Here is a 20,035-nt window from a genome sequence, read left to right as displayed (position 1 = left end):
AATTTGGTTATATATAGTTAATAGTACACGACCAAAATTTATTTCAAGTGGCACTTTTTTTTTTGTTGCATTGTTTTTGTTATTTTGCTTTTCATTCTTTTTTATTAATTTTTTGCCAAAATTTTTTTATATTTAATAATTATTTTTTAAAGATTCTATTTGTTAAATGTGAGCCTCACTTTATATCAAGTTTTCTTTTTTTTTTTTCTTTTTTCTTTTTAAAAAGATTTTAAATATATTTTTATGAGATCATAAATTTTTTCCTTTTCTTTTTTCTTTTTATATATTTATAAAATTTTTTAATTTTAAATTTTTTTGGTCATGCTAACTTGAAACCAAAGGTATGTCATATTTCAAGTCATTTTCATCATTTTTTTCTCATTTTTTATATTTATTATTTTTTCTACTTACTTTTTTCCTTTTTGAATATTCATAATTTAAAAAATATTTTGGCTTTTTATGTGGAGCTCATTTGATATTTTTAATTAAAAAATTATTTTATTTTTTATTTTTTTTTTTAAGAAATGGATATAAAGAAAATTTTATTATTGCTAATATCGCATGACAACTTGATTTTCTTTTCTTTTTTTTTGTTTTTTCATCTTTTTATTTTTATTTTTTCCTTTATTTATTTTTTTGATTAGATAATTTTATTGACAAAAGCCAACAAATGTGTACATGTGCTACTCAATTTTGCTTTTTTGCCTTTTCAATTTTTTTTGTTTTTTAATCATATAATTTACAACAAAATAATTTGATAAATACATATTTTAAAAAAATATTAATAGAGAAATAAATAATAAAACAATCTATATTTGATAGATTTTGATTCCTTCATATTTGATAAGTGTGTTTTTCTATTTGAGATCGAATTAAATTTTTTTAAAAAATTAAAATTGAGTCAAAGGTAGATTTTTCGCATCCATCTTCCCTTGACTATATATATATATATATATATATGTATGTACATTAAACTCTATTTTAATTATTTATTTAGTTTTATATTTATATATTTGTATTATATAAATAAATACATTATTTAATGTTATGATAAAAAAAAAACAAATTAAGGTATAACGTGTTATTCTCATTTTTTTTATCTTTTATCTTTTTTTATTTTTTATTAAATAAATTTTTTAAAAAATTTACGACAAATAAAAATAAAGAAAATTTTTTTGACCTACCGCAACAGGCATATATTTGTCAGTGTTAGTAATTATTTGGTTTACAACGTTGTCCTATTTTCATATTTGATAACACTTCGACTGAAAGTAGTTTGGGCATTTTAATTTCACTTGCTTCAAGTTTATCACTAATATTTTATCTTTTTATATAAGAAGTCATAATCTTATTTTAGTTATTTCTATAAGTGTGCTAATAATATTTTATTTTTATACAAAAATTGTAATTTAAAAATAAAAAAAATTTGTAAATGATAAAATTCAAATTCACCTCTTAAAGATATTTATATAAACTAATTAGTTAAACTTTACGTTCTAATATTTTCATATTTCGAGTTTTCCAATTTACATCTAAATCACTTTGCTTAATCAATTAAATTAGTAAGTGATTATGGTTTTTAGAATTTTGTGATTGGTTGATAGATATTTGATTTTTAATTTTAATAATTTGAATTTTATTTTTGATAATTTTAAATATAAAAAATAAAATTTATCAGCTAAACTTAAAAATTAAACCTTTTGATTAGGGTGAATTATTCATTTGATCAATTAATTGTTTTTTAATCAATAAATGATTAATTTAATCTATTAAAATTTATTTTTGACGATGAAAAGATCTTGAATTTAAATCTTGTCAATGATTATTTATTAGGATTATTTTGAATATATTATTTATAGTCACTTCTCTTAAATTATTTAATACGACACATTTTATTTTTACATAAAAAATTAAATAATTTATCTTCGATTTTTTTCTTATTAAAAAAATATTTTTTAGGCAATTTGATCAGTTAATTATTAACTTTGTAAAAGGTGTGTAATTTACCTTTTCATTACGTTGTGTAAACCAAAAAAAAAATCAACTATAATAAAAACTTGAATAAAAAATCAATGAAAAGACATCAAAGGAATTTGACAATTTAAAAAAAGAAAATTTATCTGAGGCCATGTTGTAAAAAAATATTATTTCAAATTTGATTGTGAACAAGGTCAAACCTTCTCCGGATCATTTCTTAATAACGATAATAATAATAATATAATAATAACGTAATAGTAGTATTATGTTTCTTAGAAGAAAGAAAATCTGGGGATGGATGAGACTGAGCACTGGCAGATGTGCCTTAGACACTGACAGATTTCGAAAAAAAAAATGACAGCTTTAGGGTGGACTTTTGGATTGAAACTTAAGAACATTCTGAGAAACTTCCTAGCATTCACTTATATAATAAAAAAAATAAATAAAAGCTGAACTCGTTTTCAATTTCTATTTTCATTTGCCATGAATGTATACTACTTCCAAACTGACAAATTTTGACATGTACATATAATTTTTTTATTCATAAATAAATATTGAAAAAACAAGCTATAGGTGAACAATAAATAATTGTTTTGATAGTGGACTTGTGGATGATTTATGTTAAATTATGTTTTTAAATTCTAATGAAACAAATTAATTAATCAAATTATAATATTTAATTTTTTGTTAGCGGATTATTTTATGAGTTTTAAAATTATAAACATTAAAATTAAAAATTTAAATTTATTAAAAATTATTTTTAATAAATTTAATAATTCGTATATTTATATCGTATTTTTTTATATCAATATATAAAAAATATAAAAATTTATTAGTGTTAAATTTATTTCGATACATTAAATATAAAATATTTTTTTTTATTTTTATAAAATTTATATATAATTTTTATTAAAATTTTAAATCATATCATTTTCGTATTACATTTAAAATTATTAAAATTATTCTTAAAAAATAATTATGTGAACCAATTAATATAAGTCTCCAATACATTCAAGCAAAATTCTTTGCTGATAAGTGATAATGGCAATGGCATATGTTCCCATGCTTGGACTATCGAAATCTTGAACTCTATTAAAAAGAAAAAAACCTTAATGTCAACGTTTGCAAAAAAAAAAAAAAAGCTTAACCTCATTCGAAAGTGCAAATAGTTCTCATTTTCAATTAAAAATAAAATCACAAAGCGTGGCAAATAAGTATTCCTGAAGTCATTGAAAATGACAAAAAAAGCTTTTTTTTAAACAAGACAAATCATGGGGTTTGCATATTTTTTTTTTTTAAATGATTGGGTGAACATTATAATGAGTTTCCTAGGTGGTACCTGCCCAAATTTGGTGGCATCTTGAGATGCTTTCCCTTTGGCCTAAGTTTCTTCATCATAAGTACAGCCACAAAAGTGGTCAAACTCAAAGATGGCCAAATGACAAAAAGTAATGAATGTCTGGACCTTTTATCCTATTGTCTTGAAGCTTTCCCGTATGTGACTTTTTATGCCAATAAATTGACCACTTTTTTACTGCTTCGAAACTTAAATTGGATTCTAAATCTTTGCTGATCCTATGATTACTGCCGAGACTCTAATTGGAGTTTAAATCTCCATTAAAATCCTTTAGCCCTACAGAAGATTTAACTTTTTCATGGGATGCCTTATCAAAGTTATGTAATCGAATTAAATTAAATTAATTAAATATCATATTTAAGTTTAATTCAAATTAATAATTTAAAATTTGTAATTTATTTTTCTATACTGGAACATGACTTGCAATTTTTTTTAAATAGTTTCAAGTTTTATTCAATAAATTTCATTTGATTTGATAAAATAGTAAATATAAGCATTAAAAATTATATTTATGTCAGATTATTTTGTATATATATTAAATATATTTAAAATTTTAATTAAATTTGTGAATCTCTTGAATAAGATGTTAAAATATTTAAATTTGATTTGATTTATTATTTGAACAATTTAAATTCAAACTTAACACAATAATAAATAAATCAAACTCAAATATTTCTCAAGTTTAACCAGCAATTCATCTACATTTCTAATCTTATTTTTTAACGAGTTTTAAGAGTAATAAATTCTTACGTTACTTTTAACTTTTTTAAAAAATTTTTTTATAATGTTGAATACGTTACGCAGTATGTAACATGTCCATATGTATCTTAAATAATAATCTTTTCTTCGTCCGATTATTGAAATGCTAAAACATATTACCAAATAAAATTTTATTTACTGTTTTTTTTTTTTTTCTTTCGACTTACCTAGTCTACAATCTTTATCTACAAGGCAAAAACAAAGGAATGAAAGAACCTGAAACAGCATGACCCTCGCCAACGGAACACAGATGAATTAAAACCTGTCCAATAGAAATCTGCTAAAGAATAAAAAATTAAAAATCTCAGATTTTGCAAACTGTCACATCTACTACAGACGTAATGTTTTACCTTCCCGAAACTGTCGATGGTTCTGCGAAGTTTCGTTAATCATAAAATAAAAAGAATATCTTATTCCTAAATCGCAACTAGTTGTGCGACCATCGCATATATAAAAGAAGAGACAGAGAGAGACGAGTATCAAGCAGACAAGCAAAACAAAGAGACAGTGGGAAACAGCATAAAACTTTGATTCGAGTGAAACCAAAATCAACGAATCATTGAAGTTTTCTATCCGCTCTTTCGCCCTTTTCTGGATAACCAAACAACCTTAATCTTCCCCCTACCGGGTTTCTTAAGTTCGATTTTCGTATCGTAACCGATTCAAAAGAATGGGAAAAGGTGGAGAAGATTATGGAAAACCAGAAATTATCACCTCTAAACCAACCGTTCTGAATGTATTCCCCGCTTGGGCCAAAGATATCCAAGAATGCGAGAAGCATTATAGAGTTAACAGAAAATCGGGATTATCATCGGCGGAAGTCGAAAATCGGCGCAAGGTCTGCGGCTACAACGAGTTGGAAAAGCATGAAGGGCAATCAATATGGAGTTTAATCCTGGAACAGTTCAACGACATGTTGGTTCGAATCTTACTCGTGGCTGCACTAGTTTCTTTTGTACTCGCTTGGCACGAAGGTGAGGGAAGCGGTAAAATGGAAATTACTGCGTTCGTTGAACCGTTGGTAATATTTTTGATCTTGATCTTGAACGCGATCGTCGGTGTGTGGCAAGAGAATAATGCGGAGAAAGCATTGGAAGCTTTGAAAGAGATCCAATCGGAACAAGCCACGGTGATTCGAGATGGAGTCAAAATCCCTAATTTGCCGGCTAAAGAGCTCGTTCCTGGTGATATCGTGGAACTGAAAGTAGGGGATAAAGTCCCCGCCGATATGAGAGTTTTGGAGCTAGTTAGTTCAACTTTCAGAGTCGAGCAAGGTTCCCTAACGGGAGAGAGCGAGGCAGTTAATAAAACTAACAAGTTAGTTAGCGAAGCTGCTGATATTCAAGGGAAACGAAGCATGGTTTTTGCGGGAACAACGGTGGTTAATGGAAATTGTTTCTGTTTGGTTACGCAGATTGGGATGGAAACAGAGATCGGTAAGGTTCATACTCAAATCCACGTGGCGGGACAGAGTGAAGAAGATACGCCGTTAAAGAAGAAGTTGAACGAGTTCGGAGAGGTTCTAACTATGATAATCGGGGCAATTTGTGTGTGTGTTTGGTTAATTAGTGTTAAATACTTTCTCAGTTGGGAATATATTGATGGTTGGCCAAGTAATTTTAAGCTTTCATTTGAGAAATGTGCGTATTATTTTGAAATTGTGGTGGCATTGGCTGTTGCTGCGATTCCTGAAGGGTTGCCGGCAGTTATAACTACTTGTCTAGCACTTGGGACACGAAAAATGGCTCAAAAGAACGCGCTGGTGAGGAAGTTACCCAGTGTTGAGACGTTAGGGTGTACTACTGTGATTTGCTCTGATAAAACAGGGACCTTGACGACCAATCAGATGGCTGTGGCTAAGCTTGTGGCTATGGGAGATGATCCGAGTAGTTTGCGGAGTTTCAGGGTTGATGGCACTACATATAATCCTTCTGATGGGAAAATACATGATTGGCCTAGTGATGGAATGGATGCTAATCTTGAAATGATTGCGAAGATTGCTGCTATATGTAACGATGCTGGTGTGACGCACTCTGACCATAAGTTTTTAGCTCATGGAATGCCTACAGAGGCAGCACTAAAGGTTAGCTAGGCACTTTTGGATGCTTTCCTAACTTGTTTATAATTCGTGATTATTACGTTTAGAGCATGAGGTCGATGTTAAGTGAAGCTTTCACCAATGTGGCTGATGTATATTTTTGTTGATCTATAACTGCTGTGAAGTATGCGTTATAGTGACTTTAATTTCTGATTCATCTCTATTTCTTCATGCTACAGGTTCTTGTTGAGAAAATGGGCCGCCCAAAAGGATCCTGTAGTGGTGGATCAGCTGTCAGTGACGTTCTACGTATGTTGGATATTCACATGCTTTTTTTTTTTTTGGAACGTTTGTCACTTCCTTTATAGCATTAAGACTTGTAAACTTAGATATGTTACCTAACGTGCTCTAAAGGTTGTTGCCAATGGTGGAATAAGTACGAGTGTCGGATTGCGACCCTTGAGTTCGATCGTGATAGGAAGTCCATGGGCGTTATTGTTAATTCCAAATCAGGAAAAAGGGCATTGTTAGTGAAGGTGCTATCTCTATCTCACTCGTGATTTTCTTACATAAAAGCAAAAAATTTTATTTTTAGGCATTTGATTATCTTGTGATCCTCCAGCAAGTGCTTGTTTTGATTCGCAGATTGCCCTGCTCATGTCTCTTTTTCCTCTGTTGAGATTTGAATTTTTTTGCCCTGTTAAGTTTAAAAAGACATGCGTGATAGTGTTTTGAGTAATTTATGGTACTTATTGCTGCTGTTTAGCATCCACATTGTTTATGGAATTTTTTTTCTTACATCTACTGTAAATTTGATCTCCATGTTTGTTTCTCTTTCACTCTAAGCCTCCTAACTTGAATTACATACTTTGGCAGGGAGCTGTAGAAAACTTACTGGAGAGAAGCTCAAAGATGCAGTTGCTTGATGGTTCTGTTATACCACTGGATCAGAATTCAAGGAACCTAATTTCCGATGCTCTTCATTATATGTCAAGCAGTGCATTGCGCTGCTTGGGTTTTGCATATAAAGATGAGCTCCCTGAGTTTGAAACCTATGATGGCAGTGATGATCACCCAGCTCATGACCTATTACTTGACCCATCCAACTATTCATCAATTGAGAGCAATCTCACTTTTGTTGGCTTGGTTGGACTGAGGGTGAGTTACAAAGTTTCGATCACTGTCTTACAATTTTTTAACTATGTGTTTCCCTGGTAAACTAACTTTGCTTGGTGGTGCCATTAAATGTTTGCAGGACCCCCCACGTGAAGAGGTCCATCAAGCAATTGAGGACTGTAAAGCAGCTGGTATTCGTGTTATGGTTATAACTGGAGATAACAAGAATACAGCAGAAGCTATATGCCGTGAAATAGGTGTCTTCGGGCCCATGGAAGACATCAGTTCAAAAAGTTTAATTGGAAAGGAGTTTATGGAGCTGTTGGATAAGAAAGCTCATTTGAGACAAAGTGGCGGGCTTCTATTTTCTAGAGCTGAACCAGGACACAAGCAGGAGATAGTGAGATTGCTAAAGGAAGATGGAGAGGTGGTTGCTATGACCGGTGATGGAGTAAATGATGCACCTGCCTTGAAACTGGCTGATATAGGGATTGCTATGGGCATTGCTGGAACAGAGGTATTTTTTCATTTTTGTTCTTCACTGATTTCATATTGTCTTTTTGAAGTGCACTTCCGTATCACGTTTAAAAGTACAGGAGAAAGTGTTGGTGAAAGGCTAATTATTTAAAAACAAAAATGAAAAGCAAGTCCTACATGAAGATCACTAAGGTGATGTTTACAGCTTAAAACTAATATTTCACGTTCTTCAATTGGATTGATGTTGATGGGCGCTTGAAAATGGACCTATGTTTTTCTCATCCAATTAATTGGGACAGAGGATCGTGATTTGTTATTATTCATGATGTTCTGTTTCTCTTTTTACCATCCCATACCATTTTTTCCTCAAATGGTTTTAATTCTTTCCATCTGCCAGGTTGCAAAGGAAGCTTCTGACATGGTTTTGGCAGATGACAATTTTAGTACAATTGTTGCTGCTGTTGGTGAAGGCAGATCCATTTACACCAACATGAAAGCTTTTATCAGGTTGGCTGTAAGCTTTTATCATACTTACAGAGTTTAAAGGGCATGGGCAATAATGCTTGGAAATGCATCCTTACTCGATTTGCTCGAATATTGATTATTGCCTATAATTTTTTTTTTTTTTGGAATTCTTTGGATGCTGAGACATTATTTTATTTCTTCTATTTTAATCCTATTTCAGGTACATGATCTCGTCAAATATTGGTGAGGTTGCTTCCATATTTCTAACAGCAGCATTAGGCATACCCGAGGGCCTGATTCCAGTCCAGCTTCTCTGGGTTAATCTTGTAACGGATGGACCACCTGCAACAGCTTTGGGGTTCAATCCTCCGGATAAGTACATCATGAAGAAGCATCCTCGGAGAAGTGATGACTCACTCATCACTGCTTGGATTTTATTCCGCTATCTGGTAGCTAGTCTCCTTTGGTCACTTTTAATATGAAAATTTTTAGTTTAGACCTTTACTTGATTTTGTTGAGTATGTTTTTCTCATTGATTTTTGAGGGATTGAATTCTTTATCATACTTAATTGCTTTGCACAGTTCATTGGACTATATGTTGGAATAGCAACTGTTGGTGTCTTCATCATTTGGTACACGCATGGTTCCTTCTTCGGCGTAGATCTTAGTGGGGATGGCCACACCCTTGTCACATATTACCAGCTTGCCAACTGGGGCCAGTGCTCATCCTGGAATAATTTCACTGTTTCACCTTTCACAGCTGGGAACCAGGTCTTCTACTTTGAAAATAATCCCTGTGATTACTTCAAGGGTGGCAAGGTAAAAGCCACGACCCTTTCCCTTTCCGTTTTGGTTGCCATTGAAATGTTCAACTCCCTTAATGCCCTTTCTGAGGATGGAAGCCTTTTGACAATGCCTCCATGGGTCAACCCTTGGCTCCTTGTGGCCATGTCTGTGTCATTTGGCCTGCACTTCTTGATCCTCTATGTGCCATTCCTTGCTCAAGTATTTGGTATCGTGCCTTTAAGCTTTAATGAATGGCTGCTGGTTCTGGTTGTTGCATTGCCCGTGATTTTGATCGATGAGATCTTGAAGTTCATAGGGAGGTCTACAAGTGGGACTAGATCATCCACTCAACGACCTTTAAAGCCTAAATCAGATTGAAACAGCTTCGTAGAAATTCGAGAAGTTGGATGGTTCTTGACACTGCCTCTACACAGAAGAAATTCTTGGGAACCCTCCCTAACACTGTTTTTACCCTCTGAGTTCTGTTAATGGTAAAAAAAGGAGTGGATTGGGCCTCAAAGAACTAGCTAAACTATCTGTTTTCTAGGTTTTGTCAAAAGAGTTAATTACACTTTTTTATACATGAACTTTAAGATAATGTATAAAGTGATACCTCAATAAATAAAATATATAATTTGCACTTTAAAATTTTAAATTATGTATCATTTCAATTCAAATTCTAATTCCATTAACCACATTAACTTATATATATATATATAGTATTTGATAATATTAGCAGGTTATATATTTATCTTATATACTACTAACATTTTCTAATATATATCAAAATATATTTTTTATCTTAACTTTTAAAATATTTGCTTAGAAAATGATCAATTATTGTTTTTCAAATAATATTCACACGACACTTAAAATAACGCTTTTATTTAACAAATGATAGATATGTAACACAATTATATTGATTAGATATCTTATATGCAAGCTAAGTTAATATTATTAGAATTTTGATTAAAATAATATATTATTTAAAAATTTAAATTACAAATTATATATTTTGTTTTTTTAGGTATCAATTTGTACATAATTTTAAAATTTAAATATTAAAAATATAATTAACTCTTATTAAAACTCATTTTTTAACTGTCAGAAAATGAATTGACCAAAAAAAAAAAACTGTTAGAAAACGTAAAATGTGGTGTGTAAATGATTGATGCCTAACCATCCATTAAATTTAAAAGTTACTGTCCTTTAGTTTCTCTTATATCCCCCAACCAGATATGGAAATTAAAGCAAGAACAAGATGTTGGAACTTGGAACATTCAAGCGTATCATAACAAGTAATTTATTTGTTTTTCTCACCCTTTGATTCCCCATTCCTCTGCACCACCGTCGTTGATGGGGGAATCAAGTAAAGCCTAAGCTGAAACTGGTGAAGGTTGAAGAAGGGTTGGAAACAATCAACGTTTTGTTTCAAGGGTAGGACAAGTCATTAAGTCATGATCCATCTGGCCTGCGCCAAGCTTATATATAAGAGGTTCCACTTTTACCTTGCAAAGCCATGAGCTTTTAGTTGGGTAAGGTGTTGACTGATCAATGCTGACTGCTATTACAAATAGTAGTTGTAGGTTTATTGCATCAGAAACCATCAACAATATATTACTGAATCTTATGCGATGTATTCATCAAGTCAACTTTCTTTAATATCTTTTCTATAATTCCTCAAGTCTCCTTGAGCACCCATCAAGTAGTTTGTATTGTACTCAGGTTCAATTGGCCGTGTAAGATGAAGGTGATGAAACAGTAACTTCTCCTCTGGTTTTTCTTGCCTACCCCAACCAACCATAATATCGGGTAAATTATTATTTTATCTTTTTATTATTAGGCTCTCTTAAGAGTTGAATCATAAAACACAGTTGTGATATGGTGAAAAAGCTCTCGTTACTGCCAAAAGGGGCCTTAATCTCCCTAATCATGGAAGAGTTTGTATACAACGCAAAACCTAATTTCCTATTTACTTTTACATTATTACTAAGATAGTATTTAGTGTGAAGTGATCACTTCAAAAATCATGGTAATTCACACATGATGATTAGATCACTATATATGATAAGCATTCAACGATCTTAGGTGGTGGTAATCTTAGATTATCAAGAGTGATCAAATTGTTATTTCGAAAGGTGATTTAATTTTCATACAAAAAGATGAAAAGTTTTTATCACCAGATGAATGATATATATAAAATTAACAATGTAAATTTTTATATTTTTAAGCTAATATATATTATAATAAGTTCGAAATAATTTTCATTTTTTTTATTTTTTTAATATAAATTAATATAATTTTTTTAATTTTCTTTGATAATAAATTTAATAGATTATTTTTATTTTCTAGTTCAAATATTTTTTTATGTAATTTATATTATAAAAATCAATTTACTTATTAATAGATATATTTATTAATTTAATAATTTAATAATATTTTATTATAAAATAAATAAATATTACTAAGATTTTACAAATTATTATCTTTAAATAATCTTAAAATTATTAATTTGTGTAATTATTACAATATAAATGGTTATTTTCATATTTTTAAACAAAATAATATTTGGTTTTAGTAATACAAAACACATTGATCTTTAATTCCTAAAAATCAATTATTGTTAATCAGACAAAATAATTTTAAATCACGAGTATTAAAATCATTTTGATAATAAGATCACTTTAATAATTATATTACAATAGTGTTCTTATATAAAATACCAAATGCTACTTAATTGTATTACCAAATATAGATAACGTTTTACATTTTCTCTCTTTTTTTTTTTTTTTTTTGATAAAGCAATGTAATTATATACTCATTTTGTTGCAATAGTCATATGGCATATACAAATAATGAGAATTTAATTTCATTCATGTAATGACAACTAAAATAACAAAGTTAAAAGTGAAACAACTACAGCCACAGCATCTTTAAGCAAAAGCAGATTCAATCCTATAAATGTCTAACCACCCAGAAACAAATGAAATATTAGCCAATGCTTTTGAAATTGGTTGCCCACATCTGCCCGAATCAACTACTTAACTGGGAATGAATTGCCGATTTGAAATATCACTCGGGTGTGTTTGAGGTGCTTATCAAGGTACGAGGAAGTAAAGCATCGAACCTTCTTGTCATTCTTCAAATATGGCTTTCCTTGAGTAATTCTAGCTTTCCACTTTTTCTTACCTTCCAAACCCAAATTCCACATTTCTTGGACAGCCACACTGTCCAGAGAGCAGATGAACGCCCAGAGAAGTCAGTCCTCAGCAGATATAACACCCACACCAAACATTAATATTTTTCACATTTTTAATTTTGCCAAGCAAATATATTCAATTACAACATCACATGTCTTACATTGGAGGTTTTCGTGAAGAAAAGAAGGCGTGCAAAAGCTAAATTAGGAGGTTTAGGTCACCCCTCTCTCAAGCCATACAAATATTAAATGATCAGATTAAGGACGACTAGTTGATTTCAATGGCTACAGACGACACGCTTAGTTTGTTAAGACTTTTATATGAGCTTTTGCCTTTGGGGTCCCTTTGTTTCCCTAGTTTTCTTGTAAACCAACCCAACCTATTTGCAACTTCTATAAAAGACAAGATAATTGGCAAGGATTTGATATATGGGTGAAAGCGATTTCCATTGATTTTGACATCAAGCCAAGCTTTTTTAATTCATTTGCAAATGCAATGCAATGCAAAAAAATCAAAAAGTCTCACTAATTAATTATTTAGGCTCCTTCTGCTTTTTTACTTTTTTTCAATAAAAGATGAAAACAGCATCAGAAAATTCTATGTTCTTTGTTCTAATCCTTTACCTGAAACAAGTGAATATCGTTGAGAATTGTTAAGGACTAAATCATAAAGTAATTTTTGTTCTTAAATTATATTTTGGCTTTTAAAGAAAACATTGGACTTGAACATTAAAAATATCTGAAATCATTACCTAAGCAATGTTTCTCCAAACCAAACCCCCATCAACCTTCCCCAGTCCTCTATTCAGGGATGAAATTGCGGTGAAGAAATCCTAAAAACTTATATACCAGGGTATGTAACAATACAAGATAGTCCCGAATCACACCGCCCCGCCCACCCCCCCACCCCCCCCCAAAAAAAAAAAAATCATGGATTATGCTTTATTAATATTGACCCATTCAAACATCCCAAAAACTTAATAAAAATCGTCTAAACAGTTATGCAAAGCTTAAGCCTGATAAAAAAATGTCATTATAGAGTAATCTCATTAATGAATTAGGTGCAAACATTTGCTTTTGATCATATATACTCACAATTATGCAACTTTAAATTTAGATATCTTCTATTGACTTAAAATTATTACTCCACATCTGATAAACATTGAGTTTTTTTAAAATTTTTTATTTAAATTAGGTGTTTTAATCTATTTTCTATTAATTTTGAATAAATACTTAATATGATATCAGAACCTAATTTTTATTATTTGATTCCTACTTTATACTCAATCCAAGCACTTGATAATTATGCCTATAGGTGATGTACCCCTTTACTAACAATTGAACTTAGATTGGATGCTTAACATTTATGTTGAATTTGGAGTTTTTGTTTTTCAATTTTCTCATCGCTCTTAAGTAACTATATATGTACTATGTACTACTATTTTCAATAGTATAGAGGATACCTCACTACACATTTATTCTTTTAACAACGAAGATTAATTCGATATAAAGTGTAGGATCTTTAACAAAGCTGGGCAACTTCTTTCACCTACTACACGCTTTACGCAAGGGGTTAGATAATTGGAATTACCAAACCTCTTGACCATTCCTTTTCTCTCTTTTGCTTGTTATAAACCCTTCACTTAAAGCTTTTTTTGCAACCAGAAACTAAAATCAGAAACACAAAAAAAGTATGTCATTTGTAGAAAGTACAAAGAAGTTGCCGGAGAAGCCAGTGACCGGCAATAACCTCCCACTTTTTAACAGTTCCAAAAAAATGGAACTCCAAAAGTACCCCAAAACAGCTAAACCAACAGTCTCTCCTACACTAGCTGAGCTACTGATACGTGTAGATGATGCCCAAAATGATGTCTCTGGTAATAATACTCCGGTTGATCATCGAGTCCCTGAGCTTAGTTATGCTTGTAGCTCACTCCCATCGTCGTATCCATTTGTTCTTTCTTTTAACAACTTAACTTACAGTGTCAAAGTTCGGAAGAAGTTGGCATTGCCGTTTTGTGGGAAGGGCAATATTGAGTCTCATGAGATTAACACCAAAGTATTGTTGAATGATATTTCGGGTGAAGCAAGGGAAGGTGAAATCATGGCTGTTCTTGGTGCAAGTGGGTCTGGTAAATCCACTTTGATTGATGCACTTGCGAACCGGATTGCAAAAGAGAGCTTAAAGGGTTCTTTAACTTTGAATGGTGAGGTTTTGGAGTCAAGACTTTTGAGGGTGATTTCTGCTTATGTTATGCAAGATGATCTTCTGTTTCCTATGCTTACTGTCGAAGAGACGCTCATGTTCTCGGCTGAGTTCAGGCTTCCTCGCTCGCTTTCAAAGAAGAAGAAGAAGGCCAGAGTTCAAGCTTTGATTGATCAACTAGGCCTGAGAAGTGCAGCAAAAACTGTGATTGGAGATGAAGGACATAGAGGAGTCTCTGGAGGTGAACGCAGGCGAGTTTCTATTGGAACCGACATAATTCATGATCCAATTGTCCTGTTTCTTGATGAACCAACTTCGGGGTTGGACTCAACAAGCGCATTCATGGTTGTCAAGGTCTTGCAGCGAATTGCGCAGAGTGGAAGCATTGTGATCATGTCCATTCATCAGCCAAGTTACAGAATTATGAGCTTACTTGACCGTTTGATTTTCCTTTCACATGGACACACTGTGTATAGTGGCTCTCCAGCTAGCCTACCTCATTTCTTTGCTGAATTTGGTCATCCTATTCCGGAGAACGAGAACAGGACTGAGTTCGCTCTTGATTTGATTCGTGAGCACGAAGAAACTCCTGGTGGAACCAAAAGCTTAGTTGAATTCAACAAATCATGGCAAGCTAGAAAGAATTCTAGAAATGGCTTCTCCAGCAAACCAAATCTTTCACTTAAAGATGCAATCAGCGCAAGCATTTCTCGAGGAAAGCTAGTCTCTGGTGCAACAACTGATTCCAATTTAAAATCTTCAGTGCCAACTTTTGCTAATCCAATTTGGATAGAAATGATAGTTATTGCCAAAAGATCGGTTACAAACTCAAGAAGAATGCCTGAATTATTTGGAATTCGCTTGGGTGCAGTTGTTGTCACTGGGATCATCTTAGCTACCATGTTTTGGAAGCTAGACAATTCACCTAAAGGTATCCAAGAACGTTTAGGATTCTTTGCTTTTGCCATGTCCACCACCTTCTACACTTGCGCTGAAGCAATCCCCGTCTTCCTCCAAGAAAGATACATTTTCATGAGGGAAACAGCTTATAATGCTTATCGCCGGTCATCATATGTATTAGCTCACTCTCTAATCTCTATTCCTTCTCTGGTCATCCTCTCCATCTCCTTTGCTGCAATAACCTTTTGGGCAGTAGGCCTTGCTGGTGGCCTTTCCGGGTTCTTTTTCTTCTTCTTAACAATCTTTGCTTCGTTTTGGGCTGGAAGCTCTTTTGTGACATTCCTTTCAGGCATCGTTTCCCACGTCATGTTAGGTTTCACTGTCGTTGTGGCCATCTTGGCCTATTTCCTGCTCTTCAGCGGATTCTTCATTTCTCGAGATAGAATACCCTTATATTGGATATGGTTTCACTACATCTCTCTAGTGAAATATCCTTATGAAGGCGTTCTGCAGAACGAATTCGATGATCCAACAAAATGCTTCGTTAGAGGTGTACAAATGTTTGACAACACACCTCTTGGGGCTGTGCCAATTTCAATAAAGTTGAAGCTGTTGCAAAGTATGAGCAGTGTTTTGGGCGTGAACATCACAAGTTCAACCTGTGTGACAACCGGTAGGGATGTTCTGGTGCAGCAGGGTATAACTGATATAAGCAAATGGAACTGCCTGTGGATTATTATTGCCTGGGGATTTTTATTTAGAATTCTATTTTACTTTACGTTGTTGTTGGGAAGCAAGAACAAGAGAAGGTAAATAAGCTGGTAAGAAGATTGTGGCAGTCAAGGATTTCAATATTCTTGTTAAACAGTTTAATTATTCTTCATAAAAAAATGTGCTGTAGCTTTTGTGTTTGGCTCATTTGTTGTTCAAGTCACCAGTATTTGTCATATTTCACGTCGTAAACGTACTTTTTTTCCCCAAGTTTCAATAGTCAAAGGGGATGCTTCTCTGATTTTCTTGAATCCTGATTTTCAAAGGTACCCAGGCTGGGTTTTAAAGAATATTTGAACGAATTCCACATTAGGGACATTTTAGACTCATAATTTCATAACCAAAATTTTGGCAATATGTGATTGAAGAGAAACTTTGCCGATCCTTCTGTTCGCAGAGTATATTACTGTACACTAAATACAGAAAAACCAAATTGCCAGTAAGAGACGAATTGGGTGATTCAGGTTGTAGTTTTATGGAAAGAGCTAAGGATTCAATGAAAGAAAAAGATAAACAAAGATATAAACAAGTTAAATAATAGAAAACGTAGGGATTGAGGCAGCCTGGGCCCTGGAATTGAACTTTTAGCTTTAGTTAGATGAAATTTTCATCAATTCTTAACCTCCCATTACTATATAGTACTATCCTACTGTCATGGCACCAACTGCAAAAAAAGTTGGAACTAACTGGAGTTAATGACAAAACATGTCATTAATATTCGACCAATATTGTTAGAAATAGCCAGAAATATTATCCTTTCTGTATATTTGAACAGGCTAGAGTAAGGAGATATAGTTGCATCCCGATTTCAAGTTGGTGTTGTTTGTTTGCCACCTTCTCCGAAGTTTCTTCCCTTTCCTTCTGCCTTAACTCATAGCTTTGGGGTTTGACTTCAACCTCAAGCTAGCTTTATGAAGTTACATTACTTAGGGTCCATTTGGTAGCCCGCAGTGGGAGCCCTCGGATTAGGCTTTCCATTTCGGTCTCCCAAATGGACATTTAGCCATACAAATTAAAACATTGAAATCTTAAAGATTAAAAAAAAGATCATATGAATTAATTGATACATTTTCTTTAAATTAAAACAGAAAAGAGATTACCAAATTAGATGGTCAATACATTCTTACATGAATTTTTACTTCCTCTTGTTCTTGCTCCCAAACAACAAAGTTAAGTAGAACAGAATCCTAAAGAAAAAGCCCCATGCTATAATAACACAAACGCAGTTCCATTTGTTTAACTCAGTGATTCCTTGTTGCAGTAGTACATCCTTCCCTGTTGTTAAACAGGTTGAACTAGTAATGTTCCTGCCCAAAACATTTCCCATGCTCGCTAATAGATCATTCTTCATCGATGTTGGCAGTGTCCCAAGTGCTGATTGATCAAAGAGTTGTACACCCCGAGCAAAGCATTTTGTTGGATCAAGGAATTCATTTTGTAAAAGAGCTTCATATGGATATTTAACCAAAGACGTATAATGCAGCCATAACCAATATTTCGGTAGTCGATCACGAGAAATAAGGAATCCACATAGGAAAAGAAAGTAGGAGACTATGGCAATGCCAGTAACAAAGGCAAGAAACACATCAGGGATAAGCCCTGAAAGAAATGCTGCAAATGAACTTCCAGCCCAAAACGAGGCAAAGATTGTGAAGAAAAAGAACAAATATCCGGAGACTCCACCAGCAAGGCCAACAGCCCAAAAGGTTATCATAGAAAAAGAGAGGGAGAGGATGTACAATAATGGGATGTGGATTAGAGATCGGGCAAGAACGTACGAAGAACGGCGGTAAGCATTGTAAGCAGTTTCCCTCATGAAAATGTATCGTTCTTGAATGAAAGTAGGGACTTCGGTTATACAGTTAAAGAAGATTGTGGCTATGGAAATAGCTATACATCCTAGTCGCTCTTGTACACCACTGGGGGAATTCTCAAGTTGCCAAAACATGGTGGCTAGAACAATCCCAGTGACCATTATTGTACCTAAGCGGACAGCAAACTTCGCTGGCATTCTTCTTGAATTTGTTAATAACCTTTTGGACAATACCAGCATTTCAATCCAAATTGGATTAGCAAAAGATGGAATTGAAGATGAATCATTGACATAATCACCTGTGGCAGTGGCACCAGAGACTAGCTTTCCTCGAGAAATGCTTCTGCTTATTGCATCTTTAAGTGCAAGATTTGGCCTGTTGGAAACAATATTTTCATTAACATTCGTTAATTCTTGCCAGGACTTGTTGAATTCAACTAAATTTTGGGTACCAGAAGGAGTTCCTTCGAGTTCGAAGATAAAATCGAGAGCAAACTCGGACGGATTTTCGTTTTTAGGAATTGGATGCCCGAAATTACTGAAGAATTGTGGGAGAGTTACCGGTGAACCACTGTACAATGTTTGTCCATGTGACAATACTATCAAGCGATCGAGTAAGCCCAAAATCCTGGAACTTGGTTGATGAATGGACATGATCACAATGCTTCCAGTCTGTGCAATTTGTTGCAAGACCTTAACAACCGTGAATGCACTGGTTGAGTCTAGCCCAGAAGTTGGTTCATCGAGAAACAAGAGTATTGGATCATGAATTATATCAATTCCAATGGAAACTCGCCTGCGTTCTCCTCCAGAGACACCTCTATGCCCTTCATCTCCAATCACAGTCTTTGCTGCACTTCTCAATCCTAGTTGATCAATCAGAGCTTGCACCCTTTCTTTCTTCTTTGACTTTGAAAGTGAACGAGGAAGCCTGAACTCGGCTGAAAACATGAGAGTCTCTTCTACTGTTAACATTGGAAACAAAAGATCATCCTGCATAACATAAGCAGAAATAACCTTCAAGAGGCTTGAATCCAAAACTTCCCCATTCAAAGTGATTGACCCCTTCAGGCTATGCTTTGCAATCCTGTTTGCAAGTGCATCTATCAGGGTAGATTTACCCGACCCACTTGCACCTAGAATCGCCATGATTTCGCCTTCTCTTGCTTCACCTGAGATATCTTTGAGCAATTTCTTTGTGTTATTTTCTGAGGACACATTTGTGTTCTTCCCAAAAAAGGGGAACCCTGTTTTGGAGCCAACTTTGACATCATAAGATAAGTTGTTGAACGAAAGAACAAATGGGTCCAAAATGGAGGTGGAACTGCTGGCAATGAGAGGGTCTAGGACCTGATGATGTTCTTCTGAGGGGAATTCTTCAATTTCCATTTTTGGTTTTTTGGCCTCTCTCGTCAAAGAATTTAAAACTTTGGCCTGACCTTGTTTAAACGTGTTGCACGGGGAATAGTACTTGAGGTGATTCAGGAGCAAGCTCGGTTTACACTGATCTAATACACGTAGCACATTTGGCTGAAGGATGACTTAACAATTTACAAAGAAATAGTTGACTCTTTTGTAGGTTTTGATGTTTTACATTTATGTGCTATACCTTTCATGGAAATCCCATTCATAACACCAAATTATGCATTACGTAGAAATTTCCGAGCAGCTTCTCTTTTGGTCTTTTACCGTTTTTCTTTTTAAACTCTTTATCTTCCCCTTTCTATCTCACCCCACTTAACCACATGAAATTTCTTGAATGGTTAGTGTTATTTCTGTGGAACAATCAGTTTGGTGTTTGTTCTGAAAATAGCACCACTTTATTTTCAGAAACTTTGAATTGAAAAGAAATTGGCAATCAAGTTTTTAGTTGCTGCCCTCCAAAAATGGTAAAAATTGCTATAAGAAATCAAAATTTGAGTTGAGGATCCTGAGCTGTGTGGAAATTTGGATTAAGACTGCTTTGCTAATGATGGTGTGGCTTCTAGGTGGTGGAACAATTATCAGCTAATAAATTAGCAGGAGAAAGGAAAAATCAAAATCAAAATAATCAAAATAAAGATTTGGGTGATTGGATCCACAAACATAACTTATATTTGTATTGTTTATAACACCATTGCTTGCAAAAAAAACACAAGCTTGTCTTTTAAAAAAGCTTCAATTTCAATTTT

At 33.3% G+C, this 20,035-nt stretch overlaps 1 protein-coding gene and 2 pseudogenes across 2 annotated transcripts; 2 read left to right on the top strand and 1 right to left on the bottom strand.

Annotated features, from left to right (window-relative positions):
- Positions 1-4,527: 4,527 nt before the first annotated feature.
- On the top strand, positions 4,528-9,630 carry LOC111311055 (calcium-transporting ATPase 1, endoplasmic reticulum-type-like). Its single transcript, XM_022910434.2, has 8 exons — positions 4,528-6,176; positions 6,371-6,440; positions 6,546-6,667; positions 7,008-7,289; positions 7,387-7,764; positions 8,122-8,231; positions 8,410-8,638; positions 8,772-9,630. The coding sequence occupies exons 1-8, from the start codon at positions 4,764-4,766 to the stop codon at positions 9,351-9,353; spliced, it is 3,186 nt and encodes a 1,061-aa protein (XP_022766169.2). The 5' UTR covers positions 4,528-4,763; the 3' UTR covers positions 9,354-9,630.
- Positions 9,631-13,757: 4,127 nt separating this feature from the next.
- LOC111311054 (ABC transporter G family member 20 pseudogene) lies at positions 13,758-16,362 on the top strand (annotated as a pseudogene). Its single transcript, XR_016342349.1, has one exon. The product of XR_016342349.1 is annotated as an ABC transporter G family member 20 pseudogene (transcript).
- A 163-nt stretch (positions 16,363-16,525) lies between these two features.
- Positions 16,526-19,555, bottom strand: LOC111311895 (ABC transporter G family member 20 pseudogene; annotated as a pseudogene).
- Positions 19,556-20,035: the final 480 nt, after the last annotated feature.

This window comes from Durio zibethinus, chromosome 1, assembly GCF_047325235.1.
Source record: "Durio zibethinus cultivar Kanyao isolate XHJ-2024 chromosome 1, ASM4732523v1, whole genome shotgun sequence".
In the NCBI taxonomy this organism is placed as follows: domain Eukaryota; kingdom Viridiplantae; phylum Streptophyta; class Magnoliopsida; order Malvales; family Malvaceae; genus Durio; species Durio zibethinus.
Note: the sequence above shows the minus strand (reverse complement) of the source record. Positions and strands in the feature narration are given on the sequence as shown.

What these genes read in the sequence shown, in the direction of transcription:
- LOC111311055 (XM_022910434.2), top strand. Translation starts at nt 4,764, where the DNA reads ATGGGAAAAGGTGGAGAAGATTATGGAAAACCAGAAATTATCACCTCT. An exon ending in AGCTGTCAGTGACGTTCTAC is followed by an intron (nt 6,441 to 6,545) that starts GTATGTTGGATA and finishes CGTGCTCTAAAG; the next exon opens with GTTGTTGCCAATGGTGGAAT. An exon ending in TGGGCATTGCTGGAACAGAG is followed by an intron (nt 7,765 to 8,121) that starts GTATTTTTTCAT and finishes TCCATCTGCCAG; the next exon opens with GTTGCAAAGGAAGCTTCTGA.